The sequence below is a fragment of the Empidonax traillii genome, unplaced genomic scaffold (assembly GCF_003031625.1).
Source record: "Empidonax traillii isolate 1590-97213 ecotype Southwest subspecies unplaced genomic scaffold, ASM303162v1 scaffold158:size1480230, whole genome shotgun sequence".
In the NCBI taxonomy this organism is placed as follows: domain Eukaryota; kingdom Metazoa; phylum Chordata; class Aves; order Passeriformes; family Tyrannidae; genus Empidonax; species Empidonax traillii.
In genome coordinates this window covers 1281752-1304695 of record NW_020955351.1, presented here as the reverse complement: position 1 = coordinate 1304695, position 22944 = coordinate 1281752, and the positions used below count along the sequence as shown (strand labels likewise).

The following is a 22944-nucleotide window of genomic DNA, read 5'->3' as shown; positions in this document are numbered from 1 at the left end:
TTTTTTTTTTTTTTTTTTTTTTTTTTTTTTTTTTTTTTTTTTTTTTTAATTCAAGCACCCAGGCGATGGACGTGTCCTGCAATTTAACTACTTTCAAATTCTTTGTTCGGGTCCCACCGGGGCTCTATTGTCACCCTATTGAGAGAGCTTATTGCCAAGTCAAGCCTGAGTGAATTGAGACACGCACGGGAGGAGCCCCGGGGGCTGGGAGCGGGCTCCGTGGGCTGTTCGGCCCGGGGAGACCCCGGCCCAGCCCCGAGGGAGCGGGCAGGGCGCGGGGCAGGGGCTGCCTGCAGCCTCTGGGCCGGGACAACAGGCACCAATCTCCACAGAAGCCGCAGCCGCCAAAGCAGCCCCGGCCCCGCAGAGCCCGGCCCGTTGGCTGGGACGGAGCAGCCCCGGAGATGGGCATCCCTCCGGGATCGGGCTCCTTTGAACCCTCAAAGCATCCCCCGCAGCCGCGTCTGGGCTCAGGTACCACCGCTGCGGGCAGGAGAGGGACTTACCTCGGATGCCCGCGGTGCCGCCAGCCTCCTTCCTTCGCTGGTTCTCCCTTGATCCCGAAAAGGACGGTCCTCCCCTATTCTCATCCCACTCCCGACCCCTCCACCTCGGAGACGGCTCCCGCCTGTCTCTCGTCGCTCTCTTCGCCACTCACTTTGGGAGCTCCGGTGCTCGCTGCCCGAGCAGGAAAAGAGCGGGATGTTGGGGAGTGCTTTTCTTTTCTCTTTCGCTTCCCCCTCTCCCGACTTACCCCCCCAGCCTTGAAAAGGGGGTGCGAGCCGGAATAGGGGGGTGCGAGCTGCACGGAAGGGTTATTTCAGGAGAAAAAAGAGCAGTGCTGGGCACGGATTCTCACGTAAGCCCGTACGTCACCTATAAAAATTGCCCGTTTCTCTCCCATTTCTTGGCTCCGGGGGGGGCAGCTAAGATATCTCTGCCTGTGGAGGGAGGGGGTGAAACCCCGATAAAATCAGTACTCCGATAAAAACGTCCTGCTCCAGTTGGGAGTGGAAGGCAGAGCCGGGGTTGCTGGAGGGCAGGAGCCGCTTCTTCGCATTCCCCTCTGCCCCGTGGTGATGTTTGACCGCCCCTTGCTCCCCCAAAACACCCACATGGAGCCTTCCTCAGCCTCTCGATGCCGGGGAGACATGAAGGTTTTCGGGGTCCTACGCCGATCGCACGTGAGGGTCGCGGCGGGGCGGGGGGAACATTGCGGCCGTCACATCCCCCTCCCCGCCGCGGTCCTCGTGTTGTGACCGACGGCCTCTCTGCCATGTCCCGGGGGAAGAGGAAGCCCTTGACCCCTGGCCCCGGGGGCAACGGGGTTAAACAAAGTCCCACCGCCTCATTAGCCGACCGACAGCATCGAGTTCCCCGGCGGGGAATGGGGTCTCCAAGAAGTGGGGGAGAAGTCGCATCTCCCACCTCCCGTCCAGACCCCGACGGGGCGCACCGGGATGGGGATGCCTCCCCGACAGACAGACAGAAAAACAAAAAGCCTAGGGAAAGGGAAAAAAAAAAAAAAAAAAAGACTATACACACCACATTTCGACTTATACATTACAGCCATCTCTGCTGAAACGGCGGATTTTTGAGGTTATTTCGGGTTGTTTACGGTGGTGATTTTTTTTATACAGTGGTACTCTGCCTTTCCGAACCTCCCTCCCTGCCCGCACTCGGGTGAAACACAGGCAGCACCGGCCCGGTCCTGCCTGTGGACGAGGCAGCGGAGCTCGTTGTCATCAACCCTTCCCAAGGCATTGCCGCGAGAAGCATTTCGAGAAGAATTAATTTTTTTTTATTTCCGCTTTGGAGAGAGGGGGAATTTTTGTGATGCAGCGGGCTTGGATTTTTTTTTTATTTAATTTTTCTCGACCACGATAAAATAAGTAGATAAAAGACCCTAAATAAGAGAAATCGGCATTAACATAATGCCAACGAAGGGAGAACAAGTGCACCTAGGTCCTTCCCCAGAGCCACCCCGTAGCCGGGGGTTCCCAAACCCTTCCTTGCTTCGTCCCAGGGCAGCTCATGGCTTTTTCCTTCTGACCAGAGCACCCTCAGCCTTGGAGCATCCCTCCCGCCGGCTCTGCACCCCGCGCGCCCCCGAGCTCCTGCCGAAGGACCAGGAAACCTTAAGTTCCCGGTATGGAGGTGGCAGATGACAGGCATCCTCTGTGGGGCCGGCTCCTGCCAGGCTCAGGCAGCGAGTACCTCCCGCTGCCGGGTGAAATAAATAGGGTGAAGCACAACCCTGACATTGAACCTTAGGCTGGGGGCCAGCAGGTACTTTGGGGTGCACCGGTGGGAGGGGGCCGTGAAACGCATTCAAAGCCACAGAAAACAGGATCTCGCTGTGTATGTGTGCGTTTCTCACATCCCACACTGCGCCCATGCTGGCTCTGCCTTTGTGGAGACCGGGGTGCTGCAGTTCCTCACCCTCCATCTCCCCCCAGTTCTGCACCCACAAGGACAGTGTGGTGTGAAGCTGGAGCATTGGGGAGGAGCCGCGCTCCGGGTTTGGAGTTCCGCAGGGGCCAGGAAGGGCGAAGGGGAGGTCGCAGTGCCCGGTGCCCCTGCCCGGTGCCCTGTGGGGAGCGCGGAGTGGGACGGGACCGGAGCGGTGTCCGCGCCCCGACGGCCCCACGGGGACCGGCCCGGCCCGGCCCGGGCGGCACCGGCGGGGCCGCAGCGCCACCTGGCGGCCCGGCACGGCTCGGTATGGTCCAGCACGGCTCGGTATGGCCCGGCCTGGCACAGCGCCAGGCAATGCCAAGGCCTGGCTGCACTCTGCCAGGAGCCACCTTCCCGGTCAGGACAGGTCCTGCGGGGCTCAGGGAGTCTGCACTCACCTGCCCTGACCTCGGCACTTCCTATTTCCCTTCCCTTGCAATCTGCACCCCTTTCCTTGTGCTCTGAAATGCCTGTCCTGCACTCTGCATTCCATTCCACAAGTGCAGCACTTGTGGCCTTTTCTGTGAACCCTACATCCCACTCGTTGCATCTGCATCCCATTCCTCACAGCCTGTATTCCATTACCTGCACTTGTAGCCTTTTCCATGAATCCTGTGTCCCATTCCCTCTGCCCTACATCTCATTCCCTGCCTTTATGGCCTTGTCCCCAAACCCTGCATCCCATTCCCTGCACCTGTGCCCTTTTCCCTGAACTGCGCAACCCATACCCTGCACCCTGCATCCTATTCCTCATACTCTACACCCTATTCTTTGCACCCTACATCCCATTCTCTTCACCCTCTGTCCCATTTCCTGTGCACTACATCCCCTTCCCTGTGCCATACACATCCATTCCCTGCACCCTACCGCCCATTACCACACACCCAGTGCTCATCCTTGCTCTCCAGCCACTGCTCCATTCCCAGTGGCCGAGATGTCCCCATGGACACCACATGCCCTGCTCTCACCTCTGGCCCCACAGATTCTGGTCCCCACGCTGTTCCCAACCCACCCGTGAGGCTCGGGGCTCTCAGGACAACAGGGACCAGGGCGATGGGTGCTGATCTCGTCACGCCGAGCGCGGGGCCGAGGAGGTGGATGGAGCTCGTGTGGCTGCGGGACGCAGATGACAGAGCGCTCCACTCCCATCCTTGCCGAGGGCTGATCCCGGGACCGCCCTGCCCGGCTCGTGGTGCCAGCACGCGACCCCCGCCTTTTTCCGCGCTCCGGTTGAAAACAGGAGCAAAACGCGACCGCCGGGTGCGGTGACCCCGGTACTGGCGGCGCGGCAGCCGCGGGGCCACGACACGAGATGAGGGAGCAAAAAGCAACCCGCACCAGCGGGGCGCTGTCTCACGACCGCGGCAGGACTCGAACCTGCAATCTTCTGATCCGAAGTCAGACGCCTTATCCATTAGGCCACGCGGCCGCCTCCACTCCCGCCATCCCGCGGGCCCTACTCAGCAAATCCCGGGCGGGCCGGGCCGGGAGAGGGAGGGGGCGGGACGGGACGGGACGTCAGCGCGGCCGGAAACTCCCGGGAGCGCTGCTGTTTGGATCTGCCCGCCGAGCCAGGCCCGGGCGGCGCGGGAGGGACCAGGCGGGGGCCGGGGGTGAGTTGGGAGGAAAACATCTGGATGGGGGGCACGGCTGTACGGGGGGTATGGCTGTACAGGGGACACGGCTGTTCAGGGGACACGGGTGGACAGGGGGTGTGGATGTACAGGGGGTTTGCCTGTATAGAGGAGCGCGGCTGCACAGAGGGGTGCATGGCTGCACGGGGCAGTTCTGGGGGGCCTGCAGTGGGGGTCAGTGCCCAGCTCACCCCTCGCCGTTTCTCTCCCCGCAGCTCCAGCCGGGGCACACCCCGGAGCGGGGGGCCATGAGGCGCCTGCCCTGGAGGCGGTCGGTGAGGGGCTGCGGCCCCCGGCCCCAGCGATGCCCCTCCAGCTCCTCGGCCAGCCGCCCGCTGCCACAGGAACCGAGCCAGGATACGGGCCAGCGGCGCATGAACCCCCTCAACATCCAGATGCTCTCCAGGACCCTCCACGAGCAAATCTTCCGCGGTGCCCAGGTGAGCTACTCGGCAGCGGACGTGCAGCGGAGCGTGGAGCACCTGCAGCGCCACGACCTGTGGGGCAAGGAGACCTCCACCCTGCCCGACGTGGACCTGCGGCTGCCCCGCATGTACGGGGACAACATCGACGAGCACTTTCGCCTCCTGGCGCAGAAGCAGAGCTTGCCCTACCTGGAGGCGGCCAACACGCTGCTGAGGTGTGAGCTGCCCCCGCTGCCCGCCCAGTGGGCATGGCAGCTGGGCTGGACCCGCTACGGCCCTGACGGGCGAGCGGAACCTGTGGACTTCCCCGAGGAGCGGGCGATGGTGCTGGACGTGGAGGTGTGCGTGGCTGACGGCCACTGCCCGACGCTGGCTGTGGTGGTCTCGCCGAATGCCTGGTGAGATGTGGTGCCAGCAGTGATAGGGGAGTCACGGCAGCAGTGGGGGGGACACAGCTTCGGGATGATGGGATGCTCCCAGGTGGAGCCTTTTCTTGCAGTCCACTGCTGGCTTGCAGGGAAAACGCAACAAAGCCCCAGAGCGTGGTTCTGGGATGTGGAGTGTGCATCCTGGTTAGCAAGTGTAACACTCCCCAGGGTGGGTCACCTCCCTCCCACAGGTGCGATCCTGCTCAGCACCCCATAGCACAGCAGGTACTTGTTGTCCCAGGAGCTCCTGCTTTTTTTGTTACAGCTGTGTGTCCTCTGCAGGTACTCGTGGTGCAGCAGGCGGCTGCTGGAGCAGCGATATTCCTGGTCCAGCCACCTCACCCTGGCCGACCTCATTCCCATGGAGAGCCCGGCAGGTGCCAGCTGTGCCGGCAAGGAGGACTGGAGGGAGAGAGTGGTGGTGGGGCACAACGTGGCCTTCGACCGGGCGTTCATCAAGGAGCAGTACCTTATCCAGGTGAACTGCCAAACCACTGATTTATGCCCAGCAGCTGCATTTTCTTACCCAGATAACTGTTTGCATTGGCTCTTGCGAGTTATTTTGCAAATCCTGTTCTGCACAGGTACCCCAGGGTTGTGTTCACTTTGTCCTGCAGAGTAGGCTGGGGCTGTATCTCTCTAGAGAGATACTCTTGCACCCCAATAAGGCTGCTGGAGGCTGCAGGTTGGCAACTGGGGATGTGACAGGAGGCTTTGAGCAGCTGACAGGCTGTGCTGGGGATGCTCTTAGCTCTCAAAAGATGGATGTGGGAGACAAAGCCTTGTCTTGACAAATGCAGCTTGAGCACAGGAGTTGCAGCTCTCCAGCATTTCCCAAACCCTCTCTTTTCTTTCCCCTGTTGCGTTCCAGGGCTCTCAGATGCGTTTCCTGGACACTATGAGCATGCACATGGCCATCTCAGGGCTGACAGGCTTCCAGCGCAGCCTCTGGATGGCTGCCAAGCATGGCAAGAGGAAAGGGATGCAGCAAGTCAAGGAGCACATGAAGAAAACACGCAACAAAACGGAGGGGCCAGCGGTGAGTGAGGGAGCTGAGCCACTGGCAGTGGTCTGGGTGAGAGAGGGCTGTGTGCTCCTGTAATGGGACCATTTGCTCCTGTACTGGCAGAATGGGATCTGCTGGAGCAGCTCTGCTGAGTGAAGCTCTCCCAGCACCTTCCAGACAAGGTGGCCTTGATTTAAACTGGAGTAGCAGCATCCTTTACCCCTCCTGATTTCATCCATGGCCGGTCCTTGTCCCATACTGTCTGAGCCCCTGTTGTCCACAGATGACTTCGTGGGACTGGGTGCACGTCAGCAGCATCAACAACCTGGTGGACGTCCACGCCCTTTATGTCGGAGGGGAGCCGCTGGAGAAGGAGGCGCGGGAGATCTTTGTGAAGGGGACCATGGCTGACATCAGGAGTAACTTCCAGGTGCGGGAGGCCATCCTATCATATCCTGACAGGGGAAGCTGGAGGTGGGAGCAGGGTGGTAGCAGCTGCTGGGGTTGTTGCTCTGACATCCCCAGTGCTTCCGCAGCCCCGGTGCTTTGTCCTGTGCTGGTAGGAGAGTGGCTTCTTTGCCTGCTCCAACCTGCCACTGTCCCCAGGACCTGATGTCATACTGTGCCCGTGATGTCCAGGCCACCCATGAGGTGTTTCAGGAGCAGCTGCCACTCTTCATGGAGAGGTGAGAGTTGCCAAGCTCTGGCTGATGTTGGCCAAGGGGCTGTGGGCTTAGTGGGCAGCAGGGAGGGTCACAATCCCTCTGGGGTTGGGATGTGACTCCTCTTGTCCTTAGGGTGTCCTGAAAATCTTTTCAGGAGGGTTGTCAGACCTCCCCTGTGTAGGTGAGCAGGAATAAACAGCAGCACAGCAAGGCTGGAGGAGCTCAGCAGGTGTCCTGAGACAGCTCAGAGCAATACAGCTTTGGGGTTGTTGCACAGGGTTGTTTTTAGGGCAGCAATTGATGCACAGGGCAGGCAGAAGATACAGGAATCCTTGTGGGTTTTGGAGAAGAGCATCAAGGCTCTTGTGCGAGGTGGGGAAACTCTGGGTGAAGACACATTCATGGTCCATCATAGTCTGGTGCTTGCAGGGGCAATCCCCTCCATCAGATATCTAATGCCCCTCTGCTTTGGGCTCTAGGTGCCCCCACCCTGTGACGTTTGCAGGGATGCTGGAGATGGGGGTGTCCTACCTGCCGGTCAATGGGAACTGGAAGAGGTACCTGGACGATGCTCAGGGCGTCTACGAGGAGCTACAGAAGGAGATGAAGAAGTCCCTGATGAACCTGGCCAACGATGCCTGCCAGCTGCTGCACGAGCACAGGTACCAATGGGCTGGGGCTGCAGGTCCTGCTACTCCCAGGAAGGAGCCCAGATGCCAGGTGGCCCTTGGGGACTGTGGGTGGATGTGAGGGACAGGAGCAAAGCTGTGGCGTGACAGCAGTATGTCATCAGGTACAAGGATGACCCCTGGCTCTGGGATCTCGAGTGGGACACACAGGAGTTTAAACAAAAGAAGAACCCAAAAAAGAAGAAGAAGAAAGATGAGGATGGGAACAGCCAAGCCTCCCCAGCAGCAACGGGTGCAGAAGGGTCAGCGCAGGAGTGGCAGGAGGGTGAGCGCAGGTGATCCTTGGGGACAAGGGATGTTCCAGGGATGCCTTCCTAGGGGTGCCAAGAAAAAGGGACAAGGTTTGTTAGTGCTTCAAGGTGAAGCATTGCTGGCCTGTGTCCCCATGCTGGGGCATGCAGTGGGGGGCTGGTTTGAGGTTCCTGTTCCCAGAGGAGTATCATGGAGGGTTCTTTGGCAGCCAGTCCTCCTTGTCCCACCAGACCCTGGTCCCCCCAGCGAGGATGAAGAGCTGAAAGTCCCTGCGAGCCAGCTCAGTTTGGAACGCCTGAAGGAGACAGTTGCACTGCAACCCAAGAGACTCCAGCACCTACCAGGCCACCCGGGGTGAGTTGGGGACCCTGGGTGTCCCCAGGGCTTGCCCTGTGCCCTCTGACCCATCCCTGCTGCTCCCCAGCTGGTACCGCAAGCTGTGCCCACGCCTGGAGGAGGCGGGGTGGGTGCCTGGACCCAGCCTCATCAGCCTGCAGATGAGGGTGACCCCGAAGCTGATGCGCCTGGCCTGGGATGGCTTCCCCCTCCATTACTCAGACAAGCATGGCTGGGGGTACCTGGTGCCAGGGCGGCAGGACAATTTGCCAGCAACGCCCTCAGAGACTGATGAGCCTTCCTGCCCATACAGGTGAGAAGGATGTAGTAGCTTACTGAGCTGGGGGATGCTCCGTGGGGGTATTTGGGAGCTCCCTGGGGCTCTGCTCAGGTGCTGCCCCAGAGCCTCAGGCCCCATGTGGGTGTGTGAGCTCTGTCCTGTCCTCTGCCAGGGTGATTGAGAACCTGTACAAGCAATACTGCGTGGAGAGAGGCAAGGAGCAGCCCCCGGGGCTGGAGGCTGCCATGGAGGATGAGCTGCTGGTGATGGACGGCAGCACGATGTGGCAGAAGGTGAAAGAAGGGATGGAGGGTCCCTCGGGGGGGAAGGTGTGGGGCTGTGCTTCTTCCTCTGTGCATGTGAAAACCAGCCCTGTGTGCAGCTCCAGGGGCTGCAAGTAAGAAATACCCTATAATAAGAGTTGCTGGGGAATTGTTGTTTGACCTGGCTTCCCCCACGGTCCCTCTCTGCCTCAGGTGGAGGAGCTGAGCCGTGTGGAAGTGGATGCAGAGGAGACAATGGGCAGGGTGGACCAGAGCCTGGTGCAGGTAAGGGGGTTTTCCTGTGGGATGGGGTGGTGGATTGGTCCCTCTGTCCTTGATTTTCCCCTCCAGCCATGCCTGAAGGTGTTCCCGGCATCACCTCACATTGCTGGTCGCAGGAGGAGATGGATGAATTTTGCGACAGGGCCGAGGTGAGCCAGCCCTCGTACCACCATGGCAATGGTCCCTACAACGATGTCAACATCCCTGGGTGCTGGTTCTTCAAGCTGCCTCACAAGGCAAGTTGGGGCTCCTGGAGTTCTTCCTGTCACGTCAGTGCTGCAGCACTCCTGGGGCCCATGTGATCTCATCTCATGGGATTGGCTGGTGGAAACGTGTCTGTAGCTGGGACAGGAGGGTGCACAGAGCTTTATTGCTGTGGAGTGGTGGTGGGCTGAGCCCTGACACCTCTTTTCCTGCTAAAGGATGGGAACGAAAACAATGTGGGAAGCCCTTTTGCCAAGGATTTCCTGCCCCAGATGGAGGATGGCACCCTGCGGGCTGCTGTGGGCCGCACCCACGGGACCAGAGCCCTTGAGATTAACAAAATGATCTCATTTTGGAGGAATGCCCACAAGCGGATCAGGTGAGCAGCTGCTTTCACTGTGGCATCCCTGTGGGTGGAGGCTGCCTTGTGACCAGGGGAGTTTGTGTGGGTGGATGGGGGACTCAGCATCTCACCTCTCTTGTGTCTCTGCAGTTCCCAGATAGTGGTGTGGCTGAAGAAGGGAGAGCTGCCTCGTGTGGTGACCAGGTATGAGGAGGAACGCCCCAAATCTGGACTGTTGTTCCCTCTACCCTGTGCTGGGAGGGCTCTCCTAGGATGGTGCTCACCCTCACCTCTCTCCCAGACATCCTGACTATAATGAGGAGGAAAATTATGGAGCCATCCTGCCGCAGGTGGTGACTGCAGGCACCATCACCCGCCGGGCGGTGGAGCCCACCTGGCTGACAGCCAGCAATGCCCGGGTATGGCCCTGCTTCGATCCTTAGGGGGTGTTTTGGGGTACTCTCTGTGTGTTTTGGACTGGTGGGAGCTGCCTGTGTTGGAAGTAGGTGTTGGGGACGGATGCTGGGATTTGAGGTGGCAGGACCAGTGCTGGGGCCCTTCTCTTGCCAATGTGCTGTGAGCTGGGGAGAAGGGAAGGAGTGAGCAGAGGGTCTGGGGCTTCAGAATTTGGTGAAAGGAGAAGAAAACACCCAAGTGCCTGTTTCCGTTCTTCCTCAAGCTCCCCTTCTTTTGTGCTGGAGGGACTGACCAAGTGGGTGATGCCCCACATGTGTTAAACCTGGTTTTGACTTTGAGAGCAAAATTTAGGGGCATAAAGAGTACCGTGTCGACGCATTGCGGCTGCGGGACGAAGGCTGTGCCAGGGAGGAGGAGAGGGCTGTGCTGAGCTGTATGTCATGTCCCACAGGCTGACCGCGTGGGCAGCGAGCTGAAAGCCATGGTCCAGGTGCCGCCCGGCTACTCCCTGGTGGGCGCAGACGTGGATTCCCAGGAGCTCTGGATAGCGGCTGTCCTCGGCGAGGCGCACTTCGCTGGCATGCATGGTGAGCTGGGGCTGCGCCGCAGGGCAGCGGGTTTGCCGGGCGGTGGGGTGACCTCCCAGTCCTGATCCCGTTGGACGTCCAACCTCTGCTCCCCTCCCACAGGCTGCACAGCCTTCGGCTGGATGACCCTGCAGGGCAAGAAGAGCAACGCAACCGACCTGCACAGCAAGACGGCCGCCACGGTGGGGATCAGCCGGGAGCACGCCAAGGTCTTCAACTATGGGCGCATCTACGGGGCCGGGCAGCCCTTCGCCGAGCGGCTGCTGATGCAGTTCAACCACCGGCTGACGCAGCAGCAGGCGCGCGAGAAGGCCCAGCAGATGTACGCGGTCACCAAGGGCATCCGCAGGTGGGTGCTGCCCGGGCTGAGCAGGGGCAGGGATGGTGGCAGTGTCCCATGGCAGCTGGGTTACTGGCTCTTCCCTCCAGGTTTCATCTGTCCGAGGAGGGGGAGTGGCTGGTAAGGCAGCTGGACCTGGCTGTGGACAGGGCGGAGGATGGATCGGTGTCAGCCCAGGATGTCCAGCGACTCCAGAGAGAAGCCACGAAAAGGTGAGATGGTCTGAGCCTGTGTGGGTCTGTGGCATCCATCAGGATGTGAGGCAGAGGGAGCTGCAGCCCAACAGGCAAGGGGCAGAGAAGGGAGATGGGGCTGGCTAGTCCCGATCCTCCCTGCTCCTCCAGGGCCAGGTAGGTTTGATCTGGGGGGCTCTCAGTTTCATCCACTCTCCCAGTGAACGATTAGCAGGGTCTCATCCAGCTGCCCCAAGCCAGGAGGGACTGTTTGATGTTCTCAAAAAGGGACCTTCAGCCTCCTCCCACACTTCCAGCAAACCTCCCCTCTGCCCAACAGGTCCCGGAAGAGGGGTAAGTGGAATGTGGTGGGTCACCGAGTGTGGGCTGGAGGCACTGAGTCCGAGATGTTCAACAAGCTGGAGAGCATCGCCTTATCCCCCACCCCACAGACCCCGGTGCTGGGCTGCCACATCAGCAGGGCCCTGGAGCCTGCCATGGTCAAGGGCGAGGTAAGGATGCAGCTTTGGACTGCTGGGCGTTTGGCTTTCCTCATCTTCTCCAAAATGGCAATTCCATGCTCAGCCCTTCTTAGGTGCTGGAAACCCAGTGGGCTCTTGTAGCCATTGAGGAAACCCATTGGCCCTTTATCTCCATGGGATCAAGAAAACCCATCAACCCTGAATTTTAACAGATTTCTCACAGGAGCTGTCCTGTAGGGAGACCATGCCCTGGATCTGGTGCTTTCTTACTATCCTTCTGTGTTTCCTTTCGCCAGTTTCTGACCAGCAGAGTGAACTGGGTGGTGCAGAGCTCAGCTGTTGACTACCTGCACCTCATGTTGGTTGCCATGAAGTGGCTCTTCGAGGAGTTCGACATCAAGGGGCGCTTCTGCATCAGCATCCACGACGAGGTGCGTTACCTGGTCCAGCAGCAAGACCGCTACCGGGCAGCCCTGGCCCTGCAGATCACCAATCTCCTCACAAGGTGAGACCTGACGGCTGTGGTGCCTCCTGGGGAGGAGCACCAGTGCCTCTGGGGTGGGACAGGCGAGTTAAAGGGGCTGGGGTTGGCTTTGCCTACAGCAAACTGGTGCAGAGCAGTTTTCTTCTGCTCAGGGCAAGTTAGCAGCACTGGAGCCTGCAGTTCCTTCATGCATGATTTAAGTTGGCTGTAAATGGACCTCAGCTTTGATTTCCAGTGATCATATGCTGGCAAGAGGGGGATATCCTCAGCTTTTGCCTCCTGCAGAGATGGGGCCAGTCACTGTGGTCTGTTGGGATGGGAACACATTGCCTCCTGCTCCCATCAGGTCTGCAGCCATTCTGTGGCAGCAGCCCTCAGGCTTGGCTGAGCAACTGGGAGTCTGCAACTGTCCCATCCCTCATTCCCTGCTGCATTCAGGGGAGAGCAAGGGGCAGGGCTTGTCTCTGCAGTCCCACCGCTTCCCTGCCCCACGCAAAACTAAGCTCAGCCTAGAAAGCTCCTGACCTCAAAGGGTTCCTGTTGATCCGGCTTGCGGCACAGCCAACTTTGCCAAATCCCCTTCTCAGCACTGTGGGGTACTTGGTGACACAGGAGCCGTCCAAGGCTGAGCTGTTTTCTCCTGTGCGGAGGCAGGGACACCACAAACAGCCTTTCTGTGCCAGCGCAGCAGGCGCAGCGGGGACAGGCACCCTGACGTTCCTGCCTTTGTGCCAGCTCCTGCAAGCACAGGGCTTCCTGCTGGGAAAATCCAGCATCTGCTCTGCCTGCCTGGGAGGATTAGCCAGCAGTGAAGGGCTAGTTTCTTCCTTTCTTCCGAGGAGGCTCTGCTACTTCTGAGGAGGCACTGTTACTCTGTTTCTCCCACACCTAGTGTAGCAATCCCTGACCCTTGTGCTACCCAGGACTTAAAAAGCACCTTGTCCCTCACCTGCTTGGTGATGTGGGTGCAGAGTGACCTGTGAGGGGTGGGGCTGGCCAGTGTTTGGTGAAGCTGTGGCCGATTGGAACTGGGTGACAAGGCCAAGGGTGATACCCAGCAGCATCCCACCTGCTGTCTTGTTCTCCCAGGTGCATGTTTGCCTACAAACTGGGCCTCCAGGATCTGCCACAGTCAGTGGCTTTCTTCAGCGCCGTGGATATCGACCAGTGCCTAAGGAAAGAGGTGACCATGAACTGTGTGACGCCGTCAAATCCAATGGGGATGGAGAAGTACGGCATCCCTCAAGGTGAGCATGTCTGTGCAAGCTACGCCCTGTAATTCCCTCTGCATAGACCTCCCCAGCTCAGGCAGAGCACTTGGCCTAAGCAGTCATTCCCTAAGGGCTCCTCTGTTTGGCAGAGGCATCTCATGAGCCCCTTGCTTCCTGACCCATCATCTGACCTGCAGGGCAACCACCATAGTGGAGCCTTCCACTCTTTGCTTCCTCAGTCCCCAAGCAGTGTGTGCTGCTCCTTCCAGTTATTTCTGAGAGTGATAAGCCAGGCCTGGCTCTGTTCTCCCATGCTCACATTTGCTTTGTGCCCCTTGGAGGAGCCCTCCTGTGCACTTTTAACACAACCCAAGGTTTAATTGCTCCTTCTCTCAAAGGAGGTGCCTCAACAGCCTTGTCTGTTTTGCCCTGCAGACCCAAACTTTTCCAGCCTTCATCCCCTTCTCTTCTTCCTCACCCTCCCTTAGCCCAACACAGCTCTGTTCAGAGAACTGCTTTGGCATTGCTAGGTGCTTCCTCAGCAGTCCTAAATCCTAGAGTAATCCCTACCTGCACTCAGTGTAACCTTCTAACTGCTCAAGCAAACGTGTAACTCTTGGCTAGAAAGCATCTCCTCCTTGCTGTGCAGCAGCTCTTTCCCAGATAAGGGACGAACCTGCCCTCAGATTTGTTCTTTCAGTCACTGCACACGTCAGCCACTCCACCCTTGGGTAACCTTTATTATGAGTCTTATAGGCAAAGGGTGCTTTTAGAAACAGGATTTGTGCTCTGTGGGCAAAAAGGGCACTTGTGTTTCTCACCATGAACAAGGCAAATTAAACAAGTGCATCGCAATCAGGGTCAGCAAAAACATAACAGCAAAAATGTAATGGCAAAACCAGCCTGGGCAGAGGAAGCTGTGGCCTCTCTCTGCTCAGGAGCTGCACACGGCAGCTTCAACTCCAAGGTGGAACAGCTCATGTTCCCAGCTTCCTACTGGTGCTAGTTCTTGTGTTCTCACCACCACTCAAAACAGAAGTTTGAATAAATTTAAAGCTTTCTGTGCTACATGCTCTGAACCACAGCAAACCACGACTATGGCTGTCTTATGCTGCAGAGTCTGAGCGTACTGCAGGGAACTGACTGTCCCCTTCTCTTCCAGGGGAAGCACTGGATATATATCAGATAATTGAAATAACCAAAGGTTCACTGGAGAAGAAGTGATGATGCTAGAGTGCCAGAAGGACAGTGGTCCGGACTGTGTGCCAGGGCCTCGCTGTCCTTTCAGAAGGAGGTCTTTTGGCAGGGACTGATCCCAGTCACTGTTTCCCTTTTGCTGTAAGAAGGGATGTTACTGGGGAAGAAGATTTTGGTAGCAGCACATTTGAATAGCAGAAGCGTTTCCAAGGGCAGCAGCCAGCTGTGAAACCTGAGACAGGGGCCAGAGTCACTGCTTGCACTCCCGTGGGCACAAAAGAAGAAGTCATAAGTATTTGACAAGAGAAACAATAAACCATCATCTCCATACATGCAGATCTCCAAGACCACGGCAAATCCACCATGGAACAGGCACTGTGGGAGGAGGCAGCAGCAGCAGCCCCGGTTTATTTTTTTCGTCGTCTCTTCTTTTTGGGTTCCTGGTTCTCATCTGTCTGCTCTGTTGTGCTGCTCTGGAGAGGGGAGGGAGAGAGTACAGAGTGATTGTTTTTGTGTGATTAGTCTAGGGAATGTTTATCTAAAGCAAGAAGCCAGATGTGCAGAACAGGATTTAGCTCTTTTTTTTTTCTCCCTAACTAAACGACCTTAATATGGGACTTCTGTCATCACTGAGACTTTCCCTGTGGGCCAACTGCCCTCTCAAATTGATGCTGGAACTTACATCACAGGCTACCAGTGGCACAGGACAGAGACTGTGTCCTGGGTTTTGGCTTGTTAAAATACTCAGGAAAATATGGACAGATGCACCAATAAAAACCTGGACAATCAGCAAACAGCTTATTTTTCTTATCCAGCACAGGTTATGCTGCCTTCACCAGCACTATTTAGTAGAGATGGGTCTGAGGAGAATGGTGCCTTGCAGAGTTTGCCCTGCCAGCTCTTTATCTAAAAAAGTTAAACTGGATGCAAAACCACTTTGCATCATGCTGCAAAGGCCTGATCCTGGCCAGGCAGTAGGTCCTCAGGGGGTAACACTGATAGACCTCTCTGCTTGCTGAGGCAAAGAACAAGGCCTTAAGAGCAGTTTCACTTCCCTAAGACCAAGAACACAGAGCTGGTACATGGAAACAAAGGCCAGCCAAGGCAGAGGGCTGGGGTATTGGAGTTGACCAGAGGAACTTTTCACTCCTTCCTATTAGTTGAGTATTAAACTGAGAGCTAACCCCAGGAAGACAGGCTGTCCTAATTTCACACGTGCCTGCATGACTCCCAAATACAGCTGGCCTCTAAAGAGAGGGAAAGCTATCAGTAAAAGCAGCTAAATGAATGCTGACCTGGTCGTTGTCTGGCTCGTTCTCAGTATCCTCAGTGTTGCGCTCCTGCAGGGCATTGTCCAGCACGGACGCGTTGATGCGGAAGTCCCGGGAGGTGCTCAACTTCATGTACTGCATCAGGTTCACCTGCAGCAACCCAGGTGAAACCAGGGGGAGAAGACATTAAGCCATTAGCATCTTAGTTTAGTTCTCTACCCTGCCTAGTCTCTTGTGCAGCACTGGGACTGAGCCCATCGCAGTAATAACGCAGGATTGAAGCAAAAGGCAGGTGAAAAAGCACCTGTGATCCAGTGGCCCGTTTATGTGTTCCTAAAAGCCAAGTGCTTGCCAGTTACTCTGTCACGTAGTACCCCACTGTGGCACATTCATGACACAGCCTGGGTGAGAGAAGAGCTGGCCTGAGTTGTGCAAGCTTCTTCTCCACCAGAAACCACACGGGGTAAGGTCAGAGGCAGGACTGACATTGACATGGGCTGGTATCAGTATGGCAGCAATTCAGTAGCGCTGGGCCAGGAGTGTGGGTAAGGGCTGAAAAGTCCTTACACCCTTCTAATTTGAGCATTATTAAAGGTAGACCAGCTATAGCTGTCCACCATGCCCTTGATCCCACTGTTCCACCGAGTTCAGGTCACAGAAGAGCTCTGCTTTACATTACCTTTGACTTCTTGGAGAGATGGATAAGGAACTTCTCATATTGCTCTATTGCAAAAATCAGGTTTGGGATTGGCTTAGTCTCCCGAAGCACTTTGGCCTGAAATGCAGAGAAGAGTGCGATGGGTCAGATTTGGAAGGGAACAGTGGTGCTGTAGGATGACATGAAGACCACAACATTCCCAGTTTAGACAAGTGTGTTCAGTAGCCTTGCTCCTTATCAGTCCTGCTCCAGCAAGCCTTGCCAGCTTTGCTACTAGTTTTAAATTGACTCCTGTGATGGTTCTGCAGTGAGACCTTCCCACGTGTTGCTCTTTGCTCTTCTGCCTGCAGCCCAGAGCCCTCGATATCCCTGACAGCCATGGGAGCAGCACTTCCTCTGCTCCAGCTCTCTGAATGCATCACAAGCACAGGCTGTCCAGGCAAGGAGCACACTGACGTCTCACCACATTGTTGTCCTGTTTATTTACCACCACTGGTGTTTGTTCCCCATGGTGACAGAGTGGTAAAGGACATGCAGCATTTCAGCCCGTTTCCATACACTCAGGGAAGAGGTGGGAAGATCGTGCTTGTGTCTTTTAAACCCTTAACATCACAGGAATGTCTAGGACAGCTGACGAGACAGAGGAAATGCTGTCTGGGAGCACAAACAAAGGACATCAAGGACCAGGAACCTGCCAGCCTGCTCGCTTGCTCCCAACCAAATAATCCAGTCAGTTTCAACTGCTTTACTTTAGTGCAAACCATTCCTTCATCTTTAAATGTACTGATAAAATTAAGAAACACTTAAAGACAATGCAATAGTGGTTCAAATAAATTAGCCCATATCTGGAATTTCGTAGCTTACCCCAAATGGTAAAAATATCATAAAACACAAGGCTATCCAGATTGATCTTTCCTTCATGTCTGTGAGCTTTTAGGCTGCATTTAGTGAAGGTGGCTTTTTCAATTGTGGTTTTTTTGGTTTTGGTTTTTTTTTGTTTTTTTTTTTTTTTGCTTTTTTAGACTTCTCTGAAGTTATAGTAGATTAAATTTGATTTTTACCTAAAGGCCCAAATGACAGTTTGTCCTCGGTGATCTGTAAGAAGCCATCAGGTAACACAAGCCCCAAGGTGTGATTCCAAGTTCAACTACAGCCCATGTTCTGACAGAGCGAGTCAGTCTTACCATGACTGTGGAGACTGCAGCAGCTTCATCCTCTTTCTTCTTCTTTTTCTTCTCTTCCATAAAGCTTAAGCTCTCACTGTGGATGTTCTGAAGGAGGATGCCAAAAGATGTGTCATTACAGGGTTAGCAGGGAAGAAAGGCTAGCTGAGGCCAGAGAAGTCCTTGCTCTGGCCAGCTAACAGCATGACCAGCTACATGACAGAAAGGTAGGGATACAAGAATCGAATTCAGGGTAAACACAAAAAAAATAAGGAAAGAAAAACTAATTTCAGAATTTATACATTCCGAAATACGCATGTGTGAGAAGTCCCCAGCAGTGACAGCTCTGCACACCATGACACCTTCCCCAATATGTTGTTCAGTTCCTGTGGTCCTCACACAAGTACCCAGCTCCTCTCCAGGCAGATAAATCCCAGCTTCAGCACTGCAGTCTTTGGCACCCACATTACTTCACACTGTGATGACTGCAGTGTTGTTGACCTTTATTTGCCATTGTGGTTAACAGCAGTATTAATCTCATCCAAAAAACCCCATATGAACACAGGGAAAAAAAAAAAAAAAACAACTAAAAACCAGCTCCTTCCCTGCTCAAGCAGAAATCAGCATGCTCAGTCCCAGTGGTACTGAAATGTCTTATACTATTATTTGACATAGTAAAGCTTGAACTATAAGAAACTCAACTCATGTCAGGAAGATTAATAATCCCCAAAGGTGCCCATGTACTGCAGCTGATACACCACTTGGCATGAGATAGACTGACTGTGATTTTGCCAGTTAATTTAGGCCTTACCTGTACATAAGTAATGAATGAATAACACTGTGGGGTCAAATGGGAACCTGAGAGCTTCACCTGCAAAGGAGCAGAGAGGTTGGTGTTACTCCTAACTCGAGGCAAGGAGCCATTTCCTCCAGCAATTGCTCACACTCACCAGCTTTTCCAGCCTTCCTGGAATAGTATTCGAGCTGCTGCGGCAAGCTTGGATATACTGCAAGAAAAACATGAGTTTCTTCTAGGTATGCTGTTCTCATCCTGTATCCAGGCAGAGCTCAAAGCAGCTCATCCAACAGCGCAGTGGGGAGGGCAGGATTTGCAACAACTATCCCCCACAGTGGTTTGCTATATCACACGTCTGTGCTCCAGAGCTGTGAGAGAAGAGCTCTGGGGCATTCACCACCTTGTCTCAGAGGAGCTCCACTGGCCTGTTTTCATGGCCCAGCTCCCCCAGGTCCGGCCTCGGGCCTTCAGTGGGAATGAGTGGCAAGGGCAGGATTGACGAGTACCATGAGAACAGTTAGTGCTGTTCATTCTGGCACAGAGCTGCACAGAGGAACCCACAAAATACACTGGAAAAAGCCACTCCAAGCCATGAGAAGCCAAGTTCAGTTGGAGAGAAGCTTTCTCTTATCTCCACTGGTACAACTATCACTGCTCAGAAAGGTCACAAAATTGAGGGCATGAAAGCCAACAGAATTAGGGCTCAGCTCCTGCAAGAGATCAACAGCCCAGCTCTGAGTGTAGCTGCTGAGGTCACTGTGAGCTTGCTGCAGCAGATGGGAAGAAAGTTTTTAGCTCATAGGCAGCCCACTGTCAGAGGAGCACACTCACATGTTTGATGAGGGAGGTGAGAATTGTGTATGTCTTGCTGAGGCTTCTCAGTAGTGTGTCCACACAGCTCCCTGCTGGGAGTGCAGTCTGCACCAGCTCATGATAGACTGTCAGCAGAGTTCCCAGCTGCAGAATTATACCTTTCTCTAGAGCCTGGGTTTGGTTTGATGGCTGAGAAGGGTCTTCTAGAAGAAAGAGATGAATAGTTGGTGAATGTGTGTCTAATGAATCCTGTTATGCAGGTGGGAGGCACAGGACCCTGTTTGTGTCCGAAGCACAAAGCACCCATGTGGCACAAGGAAAATAATCACTGGAGGGATTTTGTGACAACATCCTTATCTTACATTGTTGCTGTAGAACCATCTTAAGAGAGAGTTTGACCTGCCCTCAGATGATGGTGTCTTAAAATCCCAAGAGATCTTTTTTGCTCCCTGTCCTCATCTGGTTTTGACAAACGTGTAAGATTAAGAATTGGACTTTTTGTTACCTGATGTGTCTGAGCCCAGACTGTTGAGTTTCTTGATAAGCCAATCCACCTCTTCAAGGACCTTATCCACCTGACCCAGAACCAGCAGCTAAGGCAGAAACACCAATAACAAAACAGGTTTTTGGAGGAGTTTGGCACAACAGGAACCTGCAAGCTGTTTGTAGCACAGTATCCCTGGACTCTACAGGTTGTTCCACACACAGAGTTTTGACTCACACAGACAGTGGGCGCTGCAGTCTTGGCATTCACTATGGCAAAATGGCACCGACTCTCCACTTCTATATCCTGGCCAGAGGAGAGAAAACAAATTCTGGTGAATAAAACTATAGGTGCTGTCACATAGTTTACACCAGAGGTGCACTCAGTTCTGCCCTGACAGCACTGTGTGATGAAGGGCTAAGCTGCTTCTGCATCACACCTGATCTATGTCTCCCAGGCAGGCATGGATGTCTTGCGCGAGCTCCCGCAGAAGACTGACCGGGCTCTTGTAGAGAACGTGGACACTGAAGAGCAGAGACAGCAAACCCTTGCAGCAAGAGATATCCTCTGTGGGGAAGAGAAAACAACACATTACCAGGCGCAGAGCTCCCCCAGCTACTTAGGAACACCAGACATCCAGCGAGGGGAAGTCTCAGATTGAGTGCGGATTTAATTGAAATGATCCACAGTAGGTGAAAATCCTATCAAAATACTGCACCTACAGCAGCAGAGTTCAAAACATCAGGCATCAGATGTAACAGTGCAAGGGGAAGTATGGCTCACTGGAGCCCTCAGCTCGTAGAAAAATTGTGACCAAAAGCACTGAGGAAGTGCAATACAAACCCTGGCAAGAGTACTATCTTTCCAGAGTATAAATCCTGATTTGAGCCTAAATAACAAGGGAGAAAATTCAAGTGAGTGGCTTCCTCTTCTTCAGCAACACTAATAGTTTTACTTCCTTCTCTAATACTTGTGCTAATAACCACAATGTCAAGGCAATCTGCCACAGAATGGGACCTGAATGTATCTTAAAGAGGTAAAACCAGGACAGACAAGTCTAATATCAGACCTGACACATCACATCTAAACATGCTCCCCAAAGCTTACTTACCAAGAGCATTTTCTTTGCAAACTTTGACTGTCCAAGTCAGGAACTGAAGGAACTACAGAAGAAAAGAAAAGATATCGTGACTTTGAAACAGAATTCAAAGCGCAATACTGCTGCTACTACTACTAATAATAAAAATTCAAGACAATGAATCACAGCAAAGGAAGATGAGTAAAGTCCCTTCCTGGCAGAAGGTACCCAGCTGTGCTCTATGAAGTTTCACAGTGGACACTTTAACTACCAACAAGTGAAAAGCTGAGATCCAGGACAGGGGAATGTCGATACACTCCCTTGGACAAAGTAACAGCTCCATTTAATTTAAGGTAAATGATGACTCCAGACTTCTGGCACACTTAGTGCAGTTCCTAGCTTGTAAAATTCGGGCACTTTAGAAAATGACTCCTTGCATGGAAGGAATTAGGCACTCAGCCAGTTTGGACTGCACACAAGTCTGCTGGTCTTTCTTGCCTCAATTCCCATGTGGAGACAATACTACAACTAGGTTCTGTTAGGAGTCCCTGCTCAGGCAAACAAGTCACTCAGGTGCCCAAAGCCACGATCAGAAGGTGCAGCAGTGGGACGAGAAGACAACTTGTTTTTGACTGTCGTTGCAGGACTGTGACAGAACCCTTGAGAACGTAACAAAACTCTTCTTTTGACACGTGTGCCTGTAGATCCCAACCCAACCTGATAATCTCCTTCCCACACCTACAGCTACAGCACCCATCCCCGCCACCACACGTAGGTCGTGGAGTACCTGCTGCGAGGCTGGATCCAGGAGTTTGGACAATGTGGAGAGAACTGTGATGAGCGACTGCGTTTCCTTGGCGTTGAAGTCATCTTCAGCAGTGTTGAGCTGGTTCACCAGGGACCTCTGGTCACGGGAAGGAAAACAGTCCCTGAGTGTGCATACGTGTTGCAGAGGCAAATAACCAGAAGCTGCAGCAGATAAAGGGATCAGCAGCAAGGAGAATTGACAAAGAGTATAAAAAGAGGACTCTTCTAAAGCGTGAGTGCTGCTTTTTGTTAGGAGTGCTTGCACAGAGGCTGCATATGACTCAGTGTGACTTTTACAATACTCAGATAAGTTTATGCTGCACTGAAGAACCTATAGTTCTGTAAATACACAAGCACTTCCACCCAGCTCTGCACAGCACCCTGAAGAAGCTTTTCTTAGGGATCAGAAACTTTTCTCTACTGGTAATGAATCAGTGCTACAGTCGCTATCACATACTCAACCCCGTGGTCAAGCAAAAGAGAGCTAGCAGTGCTTTCTGCCAGGATTCCAAGTGCTTTGGAACACTTGCAGCACACAGTGGTACTTACCTGAAACTGTCGGATCTGGAAGGCAGCTTTCTCCGTGACATTAATATCCGTTTCTTCTGCGTCACCATCAGTAATATCTGGCAGAGACAGAGAGGTGCAGAAAAAAAAAGCTAAATGCCAAGAGCAGAATACAGGATTTATTTCCAAAAGTGGGAAAGACTGCAACTGCTCACAGCTAGAGGAGGAATACAGACTGCAGAACCGTGGTTGAGCAGGGAAATGTGTTAAAGGCAAACTTCAAATAGATGAATGCTATATCAGACCCCAACTATCCCCTGCTGATAGACTTAGAGCTCTACAAAAGCAGGTAGAGATATCTCTGGAATTTGTGTCTGGTGTGAAAATCAATGCTATGAAGCCCACCTTGTTACTGACGGACGAGGACCAGACCCCTCTCTCCCTTGTTATGGATAAAGGGTGCTAGGTCTCTACCTGCCCACACATGGGCTGGAACATGGAGGTCAGAAACCAGAGCAGAATTGTACCATGTGCCTACCCAGGGCTTGCAGAAACTGGGGGATCCTGGCAGTGTACAGGATCTGCACCGTGTTGAAGATCCGCAGCAAACCTTCCAAGCACAGGAGTGAAATGCTTTTGCCCTTCTTCTTCCCTGATTCTTCAACAACAGTGGGAATTGAAGTGTACCTCCAAAGCAGAACCCTGTGGGATGAGAGATGAGATTTGGTCCAGTAAAGCTGGATGCACAGGGGAAGAACTAGATTCTACTCTTAGGATTTTTTTTTTTAATATAACTAAATCGGAAGGTCTTTTTTCTATAGGAAAGTGGTGGGAGAAGAGATGTGGTTTTAAGATTTTATTTCAATGTCAGCAAAACAGCTACTGCATTCTTCCTGCACAGTTAAATAATTTAATTCTTTCCAGGTGCCAAGGGACCTTCCAATCCCATTTCAAGTCCATCTTTATACACTCATTTCTTCCACTCAGCTTTCTTTCTTTCTTTCTCAGACTACCCAAACCCTGACCACTAGTGTAAAATCTGCCAGTGACAAAAAGAGCTTTTCTTTTGGCAGTTTGGATCTGTGAAATGTCAGAATTCACTACAGGGCTCTCTATAAATAAAATCAGAAATGTAAAGGCAGGCAAAGTAAAAAGCTGTGAGGAAAACAAAATTGTTTGGCCCAAAGGAGACTTTTCTATTTGTAGGCAAAC

The 22944-nt window shown here is 53.9% G+C and overlaps 2 protein-coding genes, 1 long non-coding RNA gene and 1 other non-coding gene across 5 annotated transcripts in view; 1 reads left to right on the top strand and 3 right to left on the bottom strand.

The window, feature by feature from the left end:
* The window catches only part of LOC114058006, a 44578-nt gene extending 42947 nt beyond the window's left edge, over positions 1-1631 (bottom strand). For both annotated transcript variants that reach the window (XR_003571357.1, XR_003571356.1), the window contains exon 1: positions 507-1631. This is a non-coding gene — a long non-coding RNA (uncharacterized LOC114058006). The remainder of the gene's footprint in view (positions 1-506) is intronic.
* A 2182-nt stretch (positions 1632-3813) lies between these two features.
* Positions 3814-3886, bottom strand: TRNAR-UCG. Its single transcript has one exon. It is a non-coding gene; the product is annotated as a tRNA-Arg (tRNA).
* A 91-nt stretch (positions 3887-3977) lies between these two features.
* POLG (DNA polymerase gamma, catalytic subunit) lies at positions 3978-14949 on the top strand. Its single transcript, XM_027884968.1, has 23 exons — positions 3978-4057; positions 4307-4914; positions 5227-5422; positions 5816-5983; positions 6234-6380; positions 6557-6636; positions 7095-7277; positions 7409-7569; positions 7787-7910; positions 7981-8205; positions 8345-8465; positions 8649-8720; positions 8834-8953; positions 9140-9300; positions 9415-9468; positions 9566-9683; positions 10133-10268; positions 10371-10617; positions 10698-10820; positions 11122-11293; positions 11560-11768; positions 12837-12994; positions 14121-14949. Exons 2-23 carry the CDS (start codon positions 4340-4342, stop codon positions 14180-14182), a joined length of 3612 nt encoding a protein of 1203 aa, XP_027740769.1. The 5' UTR covers positions 3978-4057; positions 4307-4339; the 3' UTR covers positions 14183-14949.
* FANCI (FA complementation group I) overlaps positions 13679-22944 on the bottom strand; it is a 24689-nt gene continuing 15423 nt past the window's right edge. Inside the window, exons 24-37 of the mRNA XM_027884967.1 lie at positions 22271-22434; positions 21775-21851; positions 21206-21322; positions 20452-20503; positions 19780-19907; positions 19578-19646; positions 19362-19449; positions 18875-19059; positions 18198-18254; positions 18059-18118; positions 17269-17355; positions 16106-16201; positions 15451-15576; positions 13679-14628 (exon numbers count right to left, since the gene is read on the bottom strand). Coding sequence (XP_027740768.1) covers positions 14563-14628; positions 15451-15576; positions 16106-16201; positions 17269-17355; positions 18059-18118; positions 18198-18254; positions 18875-19059; positions 19362-19449; positions 19578-19646; positions 19780-19907; positions 20452-20503; positions 21206-21322; positions 21775-21851; positions 22271-22434 — 1372 coding nt within the window. The 3' untranslated portion in view covers positions 13679-14562. The remainder of the gene's footprint in view (positions 14629-15450; positions 15577-16105; positions 16202-17268; positions 17356-18058; positions 18119-18197; positions 18255-18874; positions 19060-19361; positions 19450-19577; positions 19647-19779; positions 19908-20451; positions 20504-21205; positions 21323-21774; positions 21852-22270; positions 22435-22944) is intronic.

Excerpts from the sequence above, each read along its gene's own strand:
- POLG (XM_027884968.1), top strand. The coding sequence starts at position 4,340 with ATGAGGCGCCTGCCCTGGAGGCGGTCGGTGAGGGGCTGCGGCCCCCGG. Across the intron at positions 7,278-7,408 it reads CAGCTGCTGCACGAGCACAG|GTACAAGGATGACCCCTGGC; the intron begins GTACCAATGGGC and ends GTATGTCATCAG. Across the intron at positions 9,301-9,414 it reads AATGCCCACAAGCGGATCAG|TTCCCAGATAGTGGTGTGGC; the intron begins GTGAGCAGCTGC and ends GTGTCTCTGCAG.